The sequence below is a fragment of the Lentinus tigrinus genome, assembly GCF_003813185.1.
Source record: "Lentinus tigrinus ALCF2SS1-7 unplaced genomic scaffold L226scaffold_37, whole genome shotgun sequence".
Lineage (NCBI taxonomy): Eukaryota > Fungi > Basidiomycota > Agaricomycetes > Polyporales > Polyporaceae > Lentinus > Lentinus tigrinus.
Window position 1 is genome coordinate 243645 of NW_027137946.1, and position 20410 is coordinate 264054.

General features: G+C 53.6%; 12 protein-coding genes across 12 annotated transcripts; 8 read left to right on the forward strand and 4 right to left on the reverse strand.

Annotated features, from left to right (window-relative positions):
- Positions 1 to 54: 54 nt before the first annotated feature.
- On the forward strand, positions 55 to 825 carry L226DRAFT_574799 (uncharacterized protein; the record flags this gene model as incomplete). Its single annotated transcript, XM_067685104.1, has 3 exons — positions 55 to 228; positions 483 to 560; positions 622 to 825. The coding sequence occupies 3 exons, from the start codon at positions 55 to 57 to the stop codon at positions 823 to 825; spliced, it is 456 nt and encodes a 151-aa protein (XP_067531056.1).
- A 655-nt stretch (positions 826 to 1480) lies between these two features.
- On the forward strand, positions 1481 to 2099 carry L226DRAFT_574800 (uncharacterized protein; the record flags this gene model as incomplete). Its single annotated transcript, XM_067685105.1, has 5 exons — positions 1481 to 1513; positions 1574 to 1642; positions 1695 to 1811; positions 1864 to 1898; positions 1949 to 2099. The coding sequence occupies 5 exons, from the start codon at positions 1481 to 1483 to the stop codon at positions 2097 to 2099; spliced, it is 405 nt and encodes a 134-aa protein (XP_067531057.1).
- A 2134-nt stretch (positions 2100 to 4233) lies between these two features.
- L226DRAFT_574801 (uncharacterized protein) lies at positions 4234 to 4558 on the forward strand (the record flags this gene model as incomplete). The annotated part of the gene is made up of 2 exons (XM_067685106.1): positions 4234 to 4342; positions 4428 to 4558. 2 exons carry the CDS (start codon positions 4234 to 4236, stop codon positions 4556 to 4558), a joined length of 240 nt encoding a protein of 79 aa, XP_067531058.1.
- Positions 4559 to 5086: 528 nt separating this feature from the next.
- L226DRAFT_525966 (uncharacterized protein) lies at positions 5087 to 6551 on the reverse strand (the record flags this gene model as incomplete). Its single annotated transcript, XM_067679017.1, has 3 exons — positions 5087 to 6010; positions 6074 to 6373; positions 6432 to 6551. 3 exons carry the CDS (start codon positions 6549 to 6551, stop codon positions 5087 to 5089), a joined length of 1344 nt encoding a protein of 447 aa, XP_067531059.1.
- A 1509-nt stretch (positions 6552 to 8060) lies between these two features.
- L226DRAFT_470113 (uncharacterized protein) lies at positions 8061 to 8742 on the forward strand (the record flags this gene model as incomplete). Its single annotated transcript, XM_067676279.1, has 3 exons — positions 8061 to 8143; positions 8207 to 8543; positions 8581 to 8742. Coding segments are annotated over 3 exons (582 nt in total), but the record flags the coding sequence as incomplete, so codon positions are not given.
- A 238-nt stretch (positions 8743 to 8980) lies between these two features.
- L226DRAFT_431446 (uncharacterized protein) lies at positions 8981 to 9572 on the forward strand (the record flags this gene model as incomplete). The annotated part of the gene is made up of 3 exons (XM_067674705.1): positions 8981 to 9073; positions 9152 to 9406; positions 9471 to 9572. Coding segments are annotated over 3 exons (450 nt in total), but the record flags the coding sequence as incomplete, so codon positions are not given.
- Positions 9573 to 9824: 252 nt separating this feature from the next.
- Positions 9825 to 10195, forward strand: L226DRAFT_426001 (uncharacterized protein; the record flags this gene model as incomplete). The annotated part of the gene is made up of 2 exons (XM_067674644.1): positions 9825 to 10026; positions 10086 to 10195. Coding segments are annotated over 2 exons (312 nt in total), but the record flags the coding sequence as incomplete, so codon positions are not given.
- Positions 10196 to 11016: 821 nt separating this feature from the next.
- On the reverse strand, positions 11017 to 11683 carry L226DRAFT_574804 (uncharacterized protein; the record flags this gene model as incomplete). Its single annotated transcript, XM_067685107.1, has 3 exons — positions 11017 to 11035; positions 11119 to 11175; positions 11217 to 11683. 3 exons carry the CDS (start codon positions 11681 to 11683, stop codon positions 11017 to 11019), a joined length of 543 nt encoding a protein of 180 aa, XP_067531063.1.
- A 639-nt stretch (positions 11684 to 12322) lies between these two features.
- L226DRAFT_574805 (acid protease) lies at positions 12323 to 13161 on the reverse strand (the record flags this gene model as incomplete). Its single annotated transcript, XM_067685108.1, has 4 exons — positions 12323 to 12428; positions 12492 to 12600; positions 12663 to 12693; positions 12766 to 13161. The coding sequence occupies 4 exons, from the start codon at positions 13159 to 13161 to the stop codon at positions 12323 to 12325; spliced, it is 642 nt and encodes a 213-aa protein (XP_067531064.1).
- Positions 13162 to 14484: 1323 nt separating this feature from the next.
- On the forward strand, positions 14485 to 14760 carry L226DRAFT_470223 (uncharacterized protein; the record flags this gene model as incomplete). Its single annotated transcript, XM_067676293.1, has 1 exon — positions 14485 to 14760. A coding segment is annotated over one exon (276 nt), but the record flags the coding sequence as incomplete, so codon positions are not given.
- A 486-nt stretch (positions 14761 to 15246) lies between these two features.
- Positions 15247 to 15561, forward strand: L226DRAFT_470191 (uncharacterized protein; the record flags this gene model as incomplete). Its single annotated transcript, XM_067676287.1, has 1 exon — positions 15247 to 15561. The coding sequence occupies one exon, from the start codon at positions 15247 to 15249 to the stop codon at positions 15559 to 15561; it is 315 nt and encodes a 104-aa protein (XP_067531066.1).
- An 810-nt stretch (positions 15562 to 16371) lies between these two features.
- Positions 16372 to 17148, reverse strand: L226DRAFT_470190 (uncharacterized protein; the record flags this gene model as incomplete). Its single annotated transcript, XM_067676286.1, has 3 exons — positions 16372 to 16792; positions 16845 to 16996; positions 17053 to 17148. The coding sequence occupies 3 exons, from the start codon at positions 17146 to 17148 to the stop codon at positions 16372 to 16374; spliced, it is 669 nt and encodes a 222-aa protein (XP_067531067.1).
- Between the last annotated feature and the right edge of the window lie 3262 nt (positions 17149 to 20410).

Genomic DNA, 20410 nt, shown 5'->3' on the forward strand with positions numbered 1-20410 from the left:
TGCGTGCTTGAAATTGGACAGAAACCGAGCATTCGCATTGCACATCGCCTCTCAATGATTGCCCCAGTCTTCCTCGGCGATGCGTGTCCCATCGAGGGTATTGCGACCGAGCCTGCACCTCTTACCGACGACCTCCAGCTCCTCCACCAGATCGCGCTACCTTCACATTTCCGCCACGCACCCGGGCCGATCGTGCTCATTGCACACACCGGATTTTCCCCGACAACTGTGAGCACAACAGCGAAATCGCCACGAATTACTGGAACTGATTGATTCGCAGACATCTCTATTAATCGTGACATCCCCGTCGCGGTCACTGGCGATATCGGAAAGCGCTTCCACTCTTATGCCTGCCACAACCCTCACTTCAATAACCCCGACAGGTCCCTGTAGTCGTACCTCACCCTCACCGCTAACGGTATCGATACGCCACACGCAACGATCTCACGAACATTTACAACACCACCCTTCACACACAACAGGCAAAGACGAAACCCACCTCGACAACGCTATCGCCTACGGCTCCAACCATCAGCGTATCCACGCTGCCCACGCCTCTCGTATCGCGGCACCTCTGTCTATGCTCCTGTAAGGATAACTCACATGTACGGCTCCTGCCAGCGTCGAAGGTTCCAACCCCTCAAGAGCAAATTCGGTCTTCCTGCTGCCCAGTCCTTCTATCTCCCCAAGGACACATCCAAGACGTACGGTCCCGTCGCCGCCCCTGGTACCTTCAAAATCACCATACCTGTACTACCGGCCACAACCTCGCCAGCACATGCACGCCACCCCGATCCCTTCCCACTCCTCATCCGTCTTCACTAAACCACGCCAAACAACAACACTTCCTCCGAACCTCTCACCGACCGCGACATGCATCGCGCAAACCTCCATGACCACCACACCTATCTCACACCCACCCTTACCCTTCCCCATAGTTCAACCACGAAACCCCCTTACGACCCACATCCAAACTCCCGAACATCACGCCCGCATACACTCCCTTCCTCCTACATTCCGACCGAGCGCACGCTCCCCGTAAGCACATTACGACGTCAAACCCCACTGTCTCACGCCAACTCACAATCTACTCTAGCCCACCCCTTCAAGAGATCTCTACCGGTCCCCCCTCGCCATTCCCGGTAAGTCACATGATCTCAGGCACCGATCACCCCACTTCCGTCACCCTGCGACACGTGTTTAACAGGATCCTATACTCAACGCTCGACATGCACCGCCACTTCCCGATTTAGAGCATTACTAGTGGTTAGACACAGTCCAATAACCTTTCACACTTTCACTTTCCATAAGCTTCTACATACTTATCTTTAACGAAATATCCACTTTCCTTGCCCTACCCTACATATATCGACGACAAGCGCCCGGGCGCCCATCCCAGACTGGTACGTTCCTCCCACGCTTCCCTCACCTTCCACCTCTTCCGCAGCCTCCACCGCTACAACTCTCCTCCACACTCACAATGGCCACTCCCCTCGCACCCCAACACTACGACGTAGCGTATTCTCTCGCCCTTGTCCTCCGCTGTTAACTAACACCGCCAACATCTCGACAGATCTTCATGTCGATCTTCAAAGGCTACCGCAACGCTCGTTTCGAGTTCTCCGAGAACGACCTCGCCAAGGTATCTCTCCACCCCGACCCCCTTCAACAACCCTCACTCACTCGTTCTCTAGGCCATGGTCGCCGCCGGCTTCTCCTTCACCGACATCAAACGAGGCTCTCGTCGCCAATTCACGCCCCAAGGCTCCGCGCGCGAGAAGTTTGGCAACGCATCCTACACCTTCCACCTCGTACGTCGCGCGCCGTTTCAAACTGTTCAGCACGCTCACCGAGCCTTCACAGCACGGCGCCCTCATCACCAAACATCGCCAGGACCTGTACGTCCCTGCAACGTCCACGCTAATCGTCCCTTATTCTTCTTCCCCAGACTCTCCTCCGACCTCGCTGGCCTCTTCACCATGTCCGCGGACTCCTTCGTCCTCCGCAAAGTCAAAGTCGCTGAGCCGGCCGAGCCGGTCGAACCCGTCGAGCCCCTCGAGCCCCTCGAGGCCCTCGAGCCCGTCCAGCCCCAGAACTAGTATACCTCAACCTTCCCTCCATGTACTACTACGACGCGAACTGTATCCTACGTGCCCTGCTTGCTGTCCACTGCTCTCTCACCTCGAATGTACCGTTTGCTTTGTATCGCTGTGCTTTGTATTGCTCGATCTACTGAATAGACATCGTACTCGTCTCTTCCGACGTATGCCCTAAGACCGACGTTCGCCCATACTACTCCCCCGACCCTCCACGACATATCTCCCATCCATACCACACACCCGCCTCCCGCCCACTCCAGTCCCTGTCGCCGTATACAGCACCCACCTACCCCCTACCGCAGTACGCCACAATCCCCATACAACCTTAAAACGTATAAACATCTCCCGCCACGCGTCCCGGATCACCAGTCCGCTACCCGTCTACCGCAGCCACACGTCTCCCCCCACGCGTCCCGGATCACCGGCCCGCTACCCGTCTACCGCAGCCAAACGTCTCCCGCCACGCGTCCCGGATCATCGGCCCGCCACCCGTCTCACTGCAAAGATTGCATCCTTTCGTGAGTAGCGTAACCGTGAGAAATGTCACCAGAAATGAACATTGTTTCTCACACTTACTGTACGGTGAATATTGGAGTGAGACTGTAGCATATACATGCATTTTGTTACCTACACCATGTGAACTGCTGCGGTAGTTGAATGTTTTGGTAAACAGTAAGCTATCTACTAGGTCTCAAAGTATACTTTCTCTTGCCCGGAAAGCTTCACAATATAATGGAATAAGTTAGAATCTATCCACACAAATTATCTACATGCAAGTGTCTTGGAAAATGACTCAGATTCTGATAAGCGTATAAATAATGCTAGCTAGCAAATCTGGTTCAAACCTGCAGTGAATCTATGGCCTTCCATGTCACAGTTCTGCTTGAGGTATCTTTGTGTTAATAATGTTATCCTGTTTGTATAGCTACAAGTCATCCATATTCATGTTGCCTCTTTACTGATCCCACACAGTAGCATGACACAACCTTAGAAAGACTGACAGAGATGTATCCATTTGAAGAGATGATTTGATGAAGTTTCATTATATAGTTTACTGAGCAGCATTTATTTATCCTTGAAAGGCTAGAGTTTTACATCAAGCAAATATGTTAAATTAGTCCGAGCTTTTGATGCCTTTATTTACACTAGCTTAATAGCATGATAGGTTCTGGTATGTGCCTCAAAGATATGCTTGTGATATTGTGAATCTCAACTACCATAATTGATCACATTTTATGTCAATAAGGGTTCAAAATTATATATGTATATATATATAATACTTTGCACTCTCATAAAAGGCATATAAAATCATCTATCAAAGGTTACCTTTGCACTCTCATAAAAGGCTTATAGAATTGTCTATCAAAGTTTACCTTTGCACTCTCATAAAAGGCTTATAGAATTGAAATAGGAGGTGGGATGCAGATGTGATCTGTCCCGGATGCGGATGTGATCTGTCCCGATCTCTATTTTCGCTCGCTGCGGCTAGGTTCTCAATAGACGTATCATTTTGGAGCCCAGGCTCAACGACGAGCTCCGCTCTGAGCCAGAAAACGCCACCCAGTTCGAAACTGCTCCGTCCACACCGTCGGAGTTGTCCTCTCACTCCCTTATCATCTGCAGAGTCCTCACCGGTACACCCCTCCAAGCTTTTCAGTATACCCTCTGCTTCCCGAGCCCGCCGTGCTCATGCGGAACAAGGCATCCCGCTTGCTCCCGAACTCCCGCTGCCGACTCGTCGCAGGACCCCTCGTCTGCAACCCCACCCCCTAGACAACCTACTGACACCCGCAATGGCTGACCTAGGGACCCCAAATCCGGAAGTATAGGCTGTCTTTTGCGCTCATTTAGGCGCTTAACCGGGCATCTCGGGCAACTGAGCGCAAAAGAGAGCCTATACTTCCGGATTTGGGCATGTTTATTTTCAACATAGCACACTCAGTTTTGATCAGAAACATTCGTGTGACATATCACTAGGTATGGGTAATCCGTGGGAACATACCTGTAAGGATGCGGGTATAGCCTTTGGATTTTCAACACCCATGGGTACGGATGACGGGTACATCCGCGGGTCACTCGTGAAGGTCCTTAGGCTGACCCGCAACCTAACTCCAATGACCGGGGGCTTTATACCATGCCGTTCTCCAATGAGTGTGGTACCCCGATATGGTCAGAAGCTAGCCGCAACACTGTCAGTTGGTACTTCCACTTCCTCGAACAGATCCTGTGCCAGAACAACATCGGTAATGATGCCCACGCGGAACGGAAGGAGGCCTCTACCTACTACGTCCCCTCGGAGGTCGCTCATCGCTGGGAGTCCCTTTCCAGAGTACTGCGATGAGGAAGTCTCTTACACGGACTACAAAGCGGCCATTCTCAAGTTCTATGTTAGTATGGACACCGAACACCACTACAGCCGGGTGGACTACAACACGCTACTCTGGGACCAGGGGCCCTGAGGGTTCCGTACCCTACAGGTGTTTGTCTATGAACCTTCTAATGTGTCCTACCGGTCCCGGTGGTTCTGCGTACTGAAGAAGGATGGAAACATCCACATAGTACACAGCCTGGAACCCCTCAACAAGGTCACTATACAGCACTCCAGCATGCCTCCGGTGCTGGACCATCTAGCGGAACAGCCCGTCGTAGTCAGCCGCAGAATACTCGGGAAGTGATTCCCAACGTTTCGCGACGTCAATCTAAGGCTGAACATCAGGTCAGATCAAGCCCAGGTAGACCTGAACCTGATCTGAAGATTGAGCTGTGGGTCCGGATAGAACGGATCCGGATATCCGGACACCGGATAGTCTCCGGATCCAGGTAGCAAGTAGACAACCTTGTACGATCCGGACCGGATCCCTTGTACTGATCATGTCAGAAATGCATATATAATATTTTGTTATTTGTGTTGCAGCCGAAGCGTGACTTTAAGTGCGAAGTATTACTACTCAGAGAGAAGACATACAATGCTAAAGCTAATCAGTGTACTACACATCATCATAGTACACGTCATCATCGGAAATATACTCCTTGTCTGCGGAGTCTGACGAGTTAGATACTGTCTCTAAGCTAGGGGTAGAAGAGTCCGTATTGTAGTCGACATCTGCGGTCACCACATCATGACCACTACTTCCAGTCCCAATGTGAGCCAACGGAGACTGCGCAGGATGCATCGGACCACCCCGCGGCACCAACAAGGTGGCCGCACGAGCACCTGAGGTCGAGAGGTGGGAGCGGGAGCGATCGTCCTCTGAGTCAGTGACGTCCTCGACCGTCACTGCATGCCTAGTACCAGCGTGAGGGTGGCTCTGCACAGCAGGGGGAGATGAGGAGTCCGAAGAAAGCCGCGCCATGTGGTCAGACTTTGAAGTCGGCTGAGATGGCGTGTCAATCATCACGAAGTCGGTCCCCACGAGCTGAGCAATGAGAGCGGCAGGGACAGGGGTAGAAGGGTCGGTAGGGTCGTGAACACTGTGGAGGACTTCCATGTGAGTCTCGGGGATGGAAGAAGCACTGTTCGTGATGGTGTTGGTCACATCGGAGGAAGTGTCGGTGTGGCAGATCTCCGGCTCTGAGCCGTACACCTTGGCCCGCTGAGCGTGACGCCGTGCAGCCTGACGAGCACGCTTCAGGGCTCTCTTGCTGCGAACAGGCTTAGCTGAGGTGGGAGACGGTGCAGGAGGGGGAGGGACTTTGGTCACGGAGGTGGTGGGATGAGCGGCGGCGTGTTCATCCATAGTATGGGTTGGCGTGGAGGTTGCGGCTGGAATCGTGGGCTCCGGGGCCACCGCGCGATGTAGCTCCGGATCCAGGAGTGCAGCAAGTGTCACCATGAGGTTGCACTGCTTTTGAGCAGACTCCTGGACGGTCGTGCGCTCGCTAGTCCTGTCGGCGAGCAGTGAGAAGCAAGTCTAGTAACACAGTTGTTTAGTACACCATAATAAACGCAGAACGACGCTGGAACAGGTACTTACCGGGGGCAGGATTCCTTCAAGCCAGTCGGCAACCTCGCGCAGACGAGGATAGGCATCTTTGAGGGGTGCGACATTGTCCGAGACGTCGACCAGTCGGTTTGCGAATTCGTAGAAGTCGGCAGCTCTGACACCTTGAGGCAGCTCGATGAAGGCGCGATAGCCACAGACTAGGGCCAGCAAAAGCTCGCGCTGCTTTGGCGTAATGTCGCAGAGCTCGAGGAAGGCCCCAGAGAGCGAGCCAATCCAACCCGCGATGCGTCCAACGTGAATCCTCGAGGGGGTGTCGGTTGGCAGGATCATCTATGAAGTAGAGAACAATCAGTACTCGGACGTGAGGCGAAGTTGTCACAGGGCTTACAGGATATGAATGAACGGCGGTAGGTCCATCTACGAGGAGGAGGAGGTCGGAAACAGGCATGCCGGGAACCGACTCAATGCCGGCATCCTTTTGGAGGTAGATAGCGGTCTCGAAGTTCATGACAATGTTGTGCAGTGGAAACACGTTAGACGGGTGATGTCTGGGATTCGTTCGGTGTGTGCTCGTACCTTTAAACGTTGCGCTCGGCATAGCCTCCGGGGATGTGTGCGAGTCTCGAGCGCCAAATTCGCGATGCAACGAGGTATGCACACTGCAAAGGTATGATCAGTAAGCTGCGATGGTCGTATCATCAGCATCACAATTTAGACTCACTTTGTGGGTGCCCAAGAAGATGCTGATGCGCGTGTATGCTGCGTGGTATGCCTTGAAGAAAGTGCTGCCGGTCGACGCGAGCTCAATTGCGAGCTGAAGAGCCAAAGCGCCAGGCAAGATAGCGATCTGCGCGTCGCGTGCTGATTTGAAAAGTGCCGGGGCCGGTGCAGCATGCGATCTTCGAAGGGTTTTGAGGGCACCAGATAGCACGCAGGAGATAGAGAGAAAGCGGGTTGCAACATGGTGGTGAGCGTTGCTCCCCGACGTTCATAGATAGAGTTCGATAACAAAAGTTGCCACGGTTAAAGCTAAGTACTAGTAGTATTAGCCGCCTGCCCGCTACACGTCGACGAGGTTTCCTACTCTCGTATCGATGTATACTCTCAGCTATGCTACTCATATCAACCCTATCTTGCTTGTGTGATTCACTCTCCTCTGGGCTTGATCACTATGACCACAACGATGACTGAACCTTTCGACGCGCAAATGTCGGATGCTGGCGATATTGACATCTCCCCTGGAGATAGGAGTTCTGCGCAAGCTCACGCCATGCGGAAGCCCTCGCCTTGGGCTACACGAGGTCCGTAAGCGGTCAGATACATTGTTTGTACTCATGCGGACGTTGCTGATGGCCATGTTCTGGGTACTTGCCTTCCACAAGCAGGGTAAATTACAATGCATTGGCGCGTTGGGCGGGCTCGATGACGAGGACGCAATCGCGCGAGAGGTAGAGGTATAAAAGGTACGTGTTTCTATCACACAAAAATCGTCCCTCTTTGCATTTGCCCAGGGAGACTCCATCTGCACTTTGTATTGACCCCTGCATCTGTTCGTCTACATGTCTTCTTCCGCGCTCCCCGCTTCCCCCTCTGCTGGGTCCAAACGTCCTCGCCCGACGCAACCTCAGCGCGATACAGTCCACGGTGGGGCACACGCCGCTGCATCCGCATCACCTGGAGGCAGCCCTCAAGGCAAGGCTCTGAAGCGTCGCAAGGAGGACTCCAACTCTGCTACGACCGGCGCAGCTGAGCAGACTGACGGCGATGGTGATGAAGAGCCTGACGTGGACGCCGAGGTGAGCGACGGCGGTGTCCCTGCCGCAAAAGCGTGTGTCCGTCGTGCCCGTCTCACTCGTCACCAGTCCGGAGAGGAGAAACGCGCTCGATTCCTCACCAAGTTCGAGGGCAAGACTCCGGAGGAGATCCTCGGTAAGTCGCTGTCTTGCAAAGTCCATCTCTGAATCGTGTTGACCTTCACTCTTCACTTCTGACAGACACGATCTCTCGTGGATGGCGATCAAGGGTTTACGAGCACTACCTCAAGCCTAAGATTGTCAAGGGCCCCAATGGGACAATCATGCATCGCTTCATCTGCAAGACGTGAGTTATATCTGATTCTTGCAACCACCGCTTTTGTGACTAACTCCTGCTCTCCTCTGGCAGATATCCTTCCAAGCACGTCGATCGTGCTGATTACGAAGACTCGACTGGTAACCTGAAGCGCCATGCAGACCTCTGTGACCCGGACGACACCCCTGAAGCCGAGGCAATCACTGCGTTCGCCCATGGATCTACGTACTTGCCCGCACGTCTGCGCTTCCTGCTCGCCATGTGGTGCGCGGCACGGCACCGCCCGTTCGCGGTCGTCGACGACCCAGAGTTCAAGACTATCCTACGCATGCTCTACGGCAAGGTAGAGCTGCCTTCCCGGGTCACAGTCTCACGCGACGTGCAAAGGATCGTCGAGGAGACTAAGACGTCCCTCATGAAGCGCTTTGAGGTATGTACATGACCGCGCCAATGTCGACCATGGCCAGACACTAACCGGCGTGAATGCTTCTGCACAGAACCTCAAGGGCAAGGTCCACCTCTGTGTCGATGGGTGGACCTCCCCAAATGTTATCTCCTTTCTAGGAGTCACCGCTCATTGGCATGAAGACGCGGAGATCCGTCATGTCATCCTCGACTTCATCCGGTAGGTTTACTACCCTCAGAGTGTCGTATCTATCGTATTCTGACCGATGTTTCCTCCTGTTTCAGCCTTACAAAGGCCCACACAGGCGAATACCTTGCTGAGAAGTTGCTTGAGTGTATGCGAGACTTCGGGATTGAGTACAAGGTACGACTTGAGTCGCCGGTGCTCTCATATGAATTGAACAGCTAATGCGTTGTTAGGTGCTTGCTGTTATGTGTGACAACACGAGTAACAATGACAAGATGCTCGACGTCATGCAAAAATCATTCCCTCTCTTCCGTGGTCGCAAGGTTCGTGTTCGATGCTTCGGACATATCCTCAACCTCGTCGTTAAGGTACGCTCTCTATTACTGGGCATTATTGGAAAGTTGAACTACTTTACTGACGTGCTCCATGCGGCGCAAATTACATAGGCTATATTATCGCAGTTTGAGCGTAAACGGCAGGGCAAGACCGCGGCCGACAAATCTACTAGCACAAACCACGAGCTCGACAACATGTCCGAGCCTGAGGAGGAGGAGGACGACAACGATGTTGCAGACCCACAAGAGGCAGATGAAGATCGCGAGGCAGCCGACGACAAAATACTCGACAACATGGAGGACGAGAACCCCGACCTCAAGCTATCCATGGAGCAGATAGCGGTCGGTCAGCTGGCTTTGATGAAGGTCAGTATTCGTATTCATGTAGTCACTTGCTATTGCACTGCTCACTATTCTGGTTTGCCTGCAGATCCTGAAGCTCTCGACAAAGGTGTGGAACAATGTACCCGTCCGTGCCGAGCTCTCAAAGCTCGCTGCAGATGCGGACCTGGAAAGCGAGGTTCTCGTACGGGCCGTCAAGACTCGCTGGAACACGGTCACTGACGTTCTCGACCATGCGCTTCAGATGCAGGAGGTCCTGGGCGACCTCTGCGACCAGGCTCAGTTCAACAAGAAGACCGGTGTCCGACTTCGCCGCTTCATACTTTCTGATGACGAGTGGAAGCTCCTCGATGATCTTTACCGTCTTCTGGATGTATGTACCTCTCTGCCATTGCATCTACGATTTACTGACCCACTTTTGTTGCAGCCTTTCACTTTCGCAACACGTCAAATATCCTCAAGCAGCCGCGCCCTTGTCCATGAAGTTATTCCGTATATCGACCTTTTGACCACCCACGTCGACCGCTTTGCCAGCGACACCTCTCTCGAGCCCTGTGTTCGCGCTGCTGCTCAACGTGGCCGAATTATCCTAGACAAGTACTACGGCCTCACAGACGAGACATGCATCTACCGCATTGCCATGAGTGAGCTAACATTACTTGCCCATTGTTTGCATCAAATGCTAACTCATTTTGGCCGTTAGTCCTTCATCCTAGGTACAAGGTCCAGTACTTCCGGGGGCAGGACTGGCCCGAAGACTGGATACAGGAGGCCCTCGACACCATCCGAGGCGAGTGGACGTCTTGCTACAAGCCCGCGGCTGTCGAAAACACCGAGGATGCTGCTCAAGGTCGAGCTGAACACACTGGACATGCCGCGCGTGGCACCGGTCGTCGTAGCGTGCAGGCTTCGGTCTCGGCTTCCGTAAGTCACGGATCAATGTAACACTCGCCGTTCTTGGCTGTTGCTCATTTAGAACACTGTCCAGAGCACTCGGGATTTATTTGCCTCGCTCTCGCACGGCCGTCGTAAGTCGGCACAGGATGCGCTCGAGGCTTACCTGGAGGCCCCACCGCTCGCGACGATCGACGACCCACTGAGGTACTGGAACCTCCTCGCTACAACTGAGAGTGACCCTTCACTCGCCTACATGGCTTTGGATTTCCTGTCCATCCCCGGTATGTATTAATAGACCTGTTTTACAGACTACTCAACTCATCCTGACTTGCCGCTCTCAGCTACTTCAACCGATGTCGAGCGTGCTTTCTCGCGTGGTCGACTGACAGTTTCGCGGCTCAGGTACTCCCTTGCCGACTCGTCAGTCAAGGCGAGCACGGTCTTGGGATCCTGGGTGCAGATCAAGGGTCTCGTGGCAGAGGAGGAGATGGTTACTCTGTTGAAGGGGTGTCCAGGTCCCAAGGCGAGTACGGCTCAAGCTGACAAGGCTACTGACGACTCGGGTGATGACAGCGACATCGTTCTGGTGGCCGGCCCTTCGAAGAGCAAGGGTAAGGGAAAGGCTGGTCCGTCTGTGGCGTCCAAGAGCACTTAAGTGTAGCAATACCTCAGTTATGTAGTATCTACATTTGTTCGGACTCGGTAGTGGCCCATTGCAATGTGTGAGAGAGCTTGGATTACAATGATTGAGACAGCCTGAACACGCGAGCGGAAAACGCAAGGTGACCGGTGAAGAATAGCTACATACATCCTTCCAATGCAGTACCCCAGACACGTACAACATCTCCTTCATGAACGCCTGCGGCTGCGGCTCTAGCACCGTGAAGTCGACCGGCCTGAGGATCGTGAGTGTGCAACGGTGAACCACCATGCGAACGCATGCGCGATATTGCAAATGCGTATGCTTGAGATAGACTTGATAGTGAAGTTACGATCGACATCCGAGTCGCCGGTAAGGGAAGCCTCTGCGAATATGCGCACACCGAGGATCGTTTCGGCGTACTTGAGATAGCCCTCATATGCGTGGAGATAGGCCTCCTGCACCTGAGCGGCCCGGGCATCCCATAGTACTGGAGACGAAGGGGTGATTGGACGCTGCCATGCCGGACTCGGAGGGTCGTTGCAGAAGGAAAAGCGGTCTGATGGGGGATGTACGGCAGGAATCTGGATATACCAGAGAGTAGAGACGACGAAGACAGCGGTTAAGGCTGCGGTGATGTAACGAGCGGTCCTGAAGCGTCTGTCGACATTGTGCAACATCTGTGAGTTTGGACTTATGCACACGAGCGCGGACAGACCAGCAGAGGATTGGACGTACCAGAGCACAGACTGGTAGGAAGCCATGGACGTCGACGCCCGTCGCACTGCTGTGGTGGAGAGGGGACAAAATGATTGCTGCGGGCGACGGTCGGGGGTTGAGAACAAACCGCACGTCGCCACAAGTACGACCCAGCACTCCTCAGACTCTCACTCGTGTGCCTGAACTCGCTCGACACGCTCGGCAGCACCATCTGCATGGAGAACTCCAGCGTGAATCGTGATTTGTCGGTGCTATGGGCATGCGGACATCCTTTGCAAGGAGCAGAAGCTCGACGTCGAAGATCCAGGATACCCGGTGACGGACCTGCACTCGCCGTGAGTGAGATCTGAAGGTGCGATGGTCCGTCCGGGCGTGCACGAGGAAAGTCGGAAGTGAGAGAGAGGGAGAGATAGAGTAGATGGGCGATGGATGGGAGAGGGAAGGGAGAGCGGCAGAGGCGCTGTAGAGCTTCGTGTACTTCGAGTAGGACTTGGTAGACCGGGTTGACGGCCACTCCGGAGCTTTGAAACGAAAGATATGAGAGTCGAGAGTTGATACTGAGCGTAAATGAGCGAATGGAGAGACTGCGAGGGGATGGAAAGTGTCGAAGTCGAAGTCGAGGTCGAAAGCCAAGTCGCGCGGTCGACGAGGGGCTCTAAAACTTGTTGTACTCGAGACGCTAGCTAGCAGATATGTACAATGGAACCCTGAGCGAACGCGTTGTCGAGGACAGTCAGGATAGCTTCGCCACCTGAGGTGGTACCCTGGGTAAGGCCGACGGGACCGATGCTACAGCAGGACACTCGGTCAGTTGACTTGGACCCACGCAAGGAGATGACTCAAGGGACGCACCCAAGAATGCCATCGACGCCATAGAAGCCGAATGCAATCTCCCCGACGCCAACGCCCTGGTTCTCAATCACGAGGTCACCAATCGTGACGGTATCGGTGAACTCCTCGCCTGCGTACAGCTCCAGTGATCAGCGAAACGACCGGTTTCGATACAGGAAGAAGAAGACATACCGAACACAAGGCCCGAGCCGTAGATCACCTCCTACAGAACCCATCCAAAGCTTCAATGAGCGACACATACGTCACCGACAAGATAGCTTGGAACCGGACTCACGAACTTCTCCGCAGTGTCTACGCTGCTGCTGATCTCAATGTATGCAGTGCTCGCCCCGACCCACGTGTTCGAGCTGCCCACGTTGACGATGAGGTTGTAGAACGTCGGGTGCGTGCTGACCCCAACACTGACGGTGTAGTCCACCGCCTGGTTCGTCACATGGACATCAAAGAGGGCCGCCTGCTTGAGGCTCGAGCTCTTCACCTTGCCCTGAGACCGCGCCTTGAGGGCCTTGGCGCGGGCCTGGTGCTGCTTCAGGACGCTGGGCACACCAGTCAGGTTGGACCGGCGTGCGATGGGGAGTGTGATGGGCGAATCGCGGATGACGATCGGCTTCGCAGCGACCGTGACCGCGGCGGCGGTGAAGGCAAGGAGGGCAGAGAGGCGAGCGAGCATGGCTGCAGCTAGTCAGGGGACTCGGAGAAGAGGATGCTCCGAGTCAGCTGAGCCTGGATGAACACGGTCAATGTTAGCCCTCCCTTATATACGCTTCTTGGGTACTGGGGTGGGCGGACGTGCAGGGACGGTCCAGTCACCTCCTGCAACGGCTCAAGATCTTGATGTTCGGGAGCCTGAGAACGCAGGCGGCAAGCTGACGACAGACTCGCTGGACAAAGAGAAGAAAGACAGAGATTTTCCGCGGGATATCAGAGATGACGGCCGAGAGGCGAGGGCGGGAGTTCTGAAAGCGCTGACCAGCAACGAGTAAGTAAAGAATGTTAAGTAATACTAATGATTCCATGGCCGAGATGCCCGGAACTTGTTCTTGCTTCCTTTTGCGTTTTCAACTGGTAAAGAGTAGTATAGGCTGTCGCAACACTCCTGACTACATAATTAACCACTAATACCTGTAGGTAATATAATAATATATGGATCCGGATCGCAGAACGGGTTAATCTGCAGATAACAGGTCCGGATACCCGGATCTAGGTCATTTAGCGGGTCGTACCTGTGCGGATCTGGGTAGCGGTCAGAGAACTAGCTGTGACCTGTAGGTACAGATCCGGATAATTCGCGGGTGGATCCGTGTTCAGCCTTACTATGACGAATGGGTGGGAGCAGGTCAGTGGGCTTACCAATGCAGCGGCGATGTGGTCCATGAACCGGTGGACTTCCTCATTGCTGCTTTCAGTACCGGCCTCCTTGACACTCTCCAAGAGGCTCTGTAGAGCTCCCGTTGGGGTTCTGTAGAGCTCTATTGAACCTCGCGGGCGGCTCTACCATGTGCTACCGTGGGCCACAGCGCTTACACTACAGTTCAGTAGATGGCTACGGGTATCGGGCCACCCTCATCATGCGCTGACGTCCCTCTACCAGCCCTATAGATATATACCAGGTCTATAGTATATTGACTCAGACATTGCAGGTTTCCCAACATTGTTGGATATTTGTCATCTTGAGGTACATAATTAGGACTGCATAAAATAGAGCTAATATCCGATGCATGTGCGACTCCTGTGAGCTTCGATTGGCTGCAGAATAGTGTTCGAACTAGTTAGAGGAGGGGTGTCGAGGAGGTGGAAGCGAGACGCGATCACACTCCGCATCTAATTCGACCGGGACCATGGCCACCTCTGGCACGCGCCGTACGATATGGTCTTTTATCTACACATGTACTCGCTAGCGTCAAAAGTGTTAGAACGCACAGGATTATGTAATTAGCGCTGATGTTCGTTTTCAATGTTGATTTTGTTTCCGCTTTTTCTCCACAACCACGTCATGCCTCCCCCTGGTTTCTCTGAGCTATCACCGGGCCGCCGGGCTGCTATCTGCGAGCTCCATAGAGCAGGCTGGTCATACCGCCATATTGCCGACAAAACCGGAGTTTCCACCAGCACTGCTTGGTACACTGTTCAACGTGAGAGGAACTTTCACACCCACGAATCTCTCCCTCGCTCTGGTCGTCCCTCCACCCTCACCGACCGCAAGAAGCGTCAGGTCATCCGTGATCTCCGCAACCACCGAACATCCACATTCAAGGCCATTGCGGACAGTGAAGGGGACATCTCTGAGGAGCAGGTGCGCAGGATTGCCACTGGAGCTGGGTACCACCGGCGTGTCGCGCGGCGTAAGCCCTTTCTTGGCTTGCCAGCCATTAGAACGCGGCGTGCATGGGTACGGGAGAATGCGGAGAGGGACTGGAGCAAAGTCATCTGGACAGATGAGACAACACTGGAGCTTGGGAAGCGGGTGGGGCATCTGCGTGTTACCCGGAAGGCTGGTGAGGAGTTTCTCCCAGAAAACATTGAACCGACCTTCTGGAGTGGCCGTAAGTCGCTCATGTTGTGGGGCTGTGTCGCCGAGGGTCGCAAAGGACCACTTATCCGGCTGGATCTCAACGTGATGCCGGAGCAGGAGGGGTCAAAAGGGGGGAAGAAGAAAGGGAAGGGTGGACTCAAAAAGGAGCAGTACGTCAGCCAAGTTCTGGAAGGCCCTCTTCTCGAATTCTACACCACACTCAACAAGGAGAGGGGCGGAGGAATGCTTGTGGTTGAAGATGGGGCCCCTGCGCACACTGCTGGACTGTCCAAGTCTGCTCGACTCCGTCTGGGCATTCACACACTTACCCATCCTCCGAACTCTCCCGACCTCAACCCAATTGAACCCCTTTGGGGCCTTCTCAAGACTCGTGTCTCTGCTCAGCGGAAGTCTCGAGAATCCCTTGATGCGCTTTGGGAGGTGGCACAGTCGGTTTGGGCGGAGATATCTGAGGAGGATCTGAGGAGGGTGATGGGGAGCATGCCGGCAAGGGTGAAGGCGGTGAGGAAAGCCCAAGGGATGCATTCACCATTTTAGTTTTGTATCTGAAAACCCTATTGAATGCCCAAAGAATCACCAAGAAATTATCTAATGTTCTATTGAAATGAAGGAGAAATAACCATTTTGTGGTCACGCTCCACGGGCGCCTATTTCGGGCGTTCTAACACTTTTGACGGTAACGAGTACTATCGTCCATTGAATACAGACCTCTGGCACGCGCGTCTGATGACTAAGCGTCCCAACTGCTGGCAGGCGTTGCCCGTCCCCATTTCTGCAGTGATTGGGACGAGACTCAAGTAGCTCTCCCATGCATGCGCAGTTTCTTCTCTCCCTCCCGCCACCCGCACCCGCTGTTCACCGTTCGCTCGCTCTATCTACAAGATCTCGCTTTCTACCCACCCACCTCTCTCATCTGGCTCGCGCAACTCCGCAAACCCACAACAAATAGTACACCCGTATCCTCTATGGAACTAGCACCAGAGTTCCGTCCCCGCGCACCACCGGAGAATTGTGGCGCGAGCGAGTCCCCCCACCCTAGCGGCTCGACCTCGGCCGCGTTTTGTCGGCCCCCTGCCTAACCCTCCCATCCGGCGTGCACGTCGCACCGTCGCATCCCAGCGCGAGCTCGCCGCCATGCAGTAACAGGTTCCCATCGTCCACGAAACCAGGTGCGGTTCTATTCCAGCAATCCTTCCGATGCATATGAGCTGTTTTGGTGACCGCCAGGGATTTCTCTGCTTGCAGGGTCGTCTGACCTCACTTCAAGTGGACGCGTAACGAGTCGTGTGAGTTGTTTCGCTACGGGCATTTCGTGCTTGTATCCATCCCCACGTCTATAGCTACAATTTACATCAAGTCCGCGATGTATGCCCTGCCCAGCAGATCCTTGACACGCTGCAGTGGAATCTCCCGTCCGCCGTTGCACTCGGTTCGAGTCATCTCCTCGTATCCTGCGGCTCCCTGTTGGATTCGCTCCCGTAACGCTGACAGTCTCAGTACTATCTCCAGGCCCAATAAACGTCCTTCTGCGTGTGTTAGGGGTGAGTCACGGGTGGCAAGTCTGTGATAGCAAGGTTTGACGTGACTGCCGTCGAGGCCATACTTCTGCCACACCGCGATCTTTAAAGCGTCGTCCATCTGAATAGCCTTCAGTTGTTCGACCGCGCACAATTGTATCTTCATGCAACTCCACTTATAGCTCTGTTCGAGGACTGCTACCCAGTCTTCGGCAATTCGGGGGCACGGCGCATCATCCGGGACTGGAACGCTGTCATTCTCATGTGAGTATCTCAGTAAACACGTGCTCTTGAGGCACTGACGAGGGATAAATCAAAGACAGGAACATCTCGAACTCGAGCGGGCGCACGTCGTTGGGGCGTAGAGGATATTCTGCTGACCGTCCACCCCAGTGCACCTCCGGTTCTTGCGAACGAAGGAGAGACCGATGGACATTGTAAAGTATGTTCTCAATCTGTAGTAACTTTCTTCAGACCGCTGTTAACGGGAAGTGTCACAGGGACCACTTACCTCGATGTAAAGGTTGCCGTCATCGAAGAAATACCTCGGATGGCGTCTACGTGTGCCCGTAGCTGCGCGGCCCGGCTCCTCCCACTCCTCATTCATGAACTCCGTACTGCGCGTTTCGGTTGACATTGTGAGATGAGTCGTGAAGTGTGGAATAGCGCAATGGGCCTTGTGATGGTGCATTCATGACCCTCTTATATATGTCTCCGTACCGCAGCTGAGAGGAAATTCCTCATTTAGTCGCTCAACCTCTCTGTTGCTTTTCCCGTAGAAGAATTCGCGCTTCCAAGCTCTTTGACAAGCGAGTAGTTACTGGGGTTGGCTATTATGGCGTTACGTGCTTATCGAGACATTACCATTGTGGTTGTGAGAATATACCCGTTATATATATATCGCTTCTTGAGACTGGTACAGGCTCGTTGCCAATCGCGATTGCTGACCAAGTTAGATTCTTCGATTTATCTCTATCTATATCTTGCAGCTACGAGCGACACGGGGGGCGACGTTCGCTGGAGCAATGGTCCGATTCACGAGTCATCAATCATGGGTGTCTATTGATCAGGATGTCAAGATCATATCATTGCTGTTCAGTCCTACTGGCAACGTTCTCGTGTCTTTGGGTAAGCGTCGTCCCATGATTCTACGCACAAAGCATGTTCATAAACTGTGCTGAAGATCAAGGTGGTGGTCTAACCTTCTGGTCTACCACGACAGGAATCGCTTTGGCCAAAGCAGCACACCCCACCTCCGCAGTGAAGGCCATGTGCTGGATCAATACTGTGGCCAGACTTCCCAGCCTCGGTCTCATGTGCGCGGATGGCGAGATAGGAACATCAGACCTCGGAACGCAATACACGCCCACATCCGAGTCGATTGTCCTCAACACCCGGTGCAAAGGATTCGAAGAACTGTCCCCGCTGAAAGATCCATCTATCACCTCGGACACCCGGGGGCGCTGGCTTGCAGCAGCCAGCGCTGGACGAGTGAGGGTATGGTCAATCGACCCGGCTAGCGAAGGTGAGAGTCAACTTCATCTGAATCAACAGCTCGTCCTCACCGCGCCCAGCTGCGGAAGGGCTGATGCTGGGAGGAATAGATCCGGATGAAGCGCTTACCTCAATATCCCATCTCCAATTCTACGAGGCTTCGCAAACGTCTTTGGGTCGCACTCTGCTGATATTCTACAAGTTCCAAGGAACTTTGTAAGAAGGTTGCACTGATACTCTTTAAGAACAGTACTCTAATTCTGGGAACAGAGTAGAATTCGATGTCGACCGACGGATGATTCTCCGAAAGATATGTTTGTCGCCCCGGATGTACGTGCCCTCGATCCTCGTAGATTGTTCACCGATGGTCACGCCTTCACAATTAGAGGATCAGCGGTCGTTACTCGGCAGGGCGAGGTCATACTGCATAACATGCGCGACGGACTAGAAGTTTTCCGCCTAGAAGTCAATGCAGCAAAGTTTGTCCACAAGATACCGTACACCCGCGGCCGCGCCGTGACAGCCAAGAAGCGCCTTGCAGCATCATGCGCTTTGCTTCTCAGTCAGAAGAGTCGTCTATTTAGTAACACTGGGGACCGAACTGTGCGTATTTTGGACTTGCATACTCAAGAAGAGCTGTGCCGGTTCACCACACTGGGTAAGTCAGTCGTCTGGTTATAAGCAATGGTTCAAGCTTGGACAGACAGGATTCTCGCAAGCTCATGTACACAGCATCGCAGTAGGTCCTTATTTGCGTTGGTTCTGCATCTTGATTTGATCCTATTGACAGATTTCCTCGTCGGTTCCTGGGCATAACGCAATGGAGCACTGTGCTGTTGCCGTAAGCAATACGAGATCGCGCCAGCATGCGATAGAACTATGGTGTATCTGTACGTCGCTTGCTTGGTGCCTCGTCACCGTGACCGTGTTAACCCAACCGCAGCGGACTCGTCAAATCCAGACATGAATCGGAGTGAGTGCTGACGAAAATTTGTTCTGCATGCGCTCACGTGGTTCAAAATGCTGTCGCCATGGCTAGTATCCGATACGATGTCATGGTTCGAGCCTCTAGAGAACATACTTGCCGGCACTCTGTGTCTCGGATTCGTCTTGGCCATCACCGCTTGCTTGGCCATCCCGCAGTCGGCCTCGAACACATGATTACTGATACTGGCATCTTGTCGTACGCGTTCGCTACACTAGGGTTGGAACTGAGATATTGAAACGTCTGTGTAGCAGGTTTCTCTTAAGTCGTATAGCAGTTAGGGCTTAAGAGCACGATAGAGGGCTCCGCATAAATCAAACAGTCCTAAGCCTATGTCACGATCCGTCCACCCTGAGCTCCTAGCATTTCGTCAATGAGTAGACACTACATGGTACACAAGTCTCTGCACAAGGCTCGAGCATACCGCGCCGTGCATGTCGACCTTGTGGGCAGTGGTGTATCTCATGAACGGCTGTACTCACTGGCATGCGCACCAGATGGGTAAATAGTCACTTTGAGGCTGTCGAATGTGTAAGGACCAGAAAAAATGCCGGGGCTGTCGTAACGCGCTTTGTTGGCCAGTTGATTCGAGACGAACAAACACTCATTTGACTGGAAGGTGGGGCCCGTGAGGGAGGCGTCTACGAACATAGGTCCGAGCTGCGGCGAGATATCTCCCGGATATGATCAAACCCGATGCATAGATCTACCGCGCCGGTACATGTGCATGTCTATCCAGCGGAGGCGCGATGCTGGCACGTCGCGGCAAGAGCGCGAAAGGTCCACCCGAGAGGGGCCTAGGATCTGGCATGATATGCAGGACGTCGTACTCGAGCCGCGAGCGATGTACCTACGAGAGTCGGTTACCCCTCAAGACAGCAGTCTAGGCAAAGAGGGCTCATAGATACACTTACTTTGAGCATGTGAACAATGCACATCGTACCATTGGTGCGGTGCCGGATAGAGCCGCCCCAGCTGTGAGACTGCTGCAGTATGTACGGCGAGCACTCGTCATGAAGAGTTGCGACTTGGGGTGTTGTATTAATGCCGGATGATATGACATGTCTGGAGGTTAGTGACGTTGAACGTGAAGGACGCAGAAGGGAGCGTGGTGATAGAAGTGCTGTGTATGAGGTACACCCAGCTGAGGCGACGGATTACGGTTTCTGCGACGACCAATGTCGTGACGCCCTGCAGCTGAGACGGTGCTGCCCAGACTCTCCGACTCCATTGTGACGTGCGAGTCGGAGTAAAGACGAATGATGCGTGTGGAATCGGCGTTTAGCACTGTACGACGCCCTTAATATACGCGATCTAAATCGCTATAGCAGGAAGATGATGCAGCTCCCATATAACTGCAGTGCGAGAGGTGAGTACACGAACAAACGGA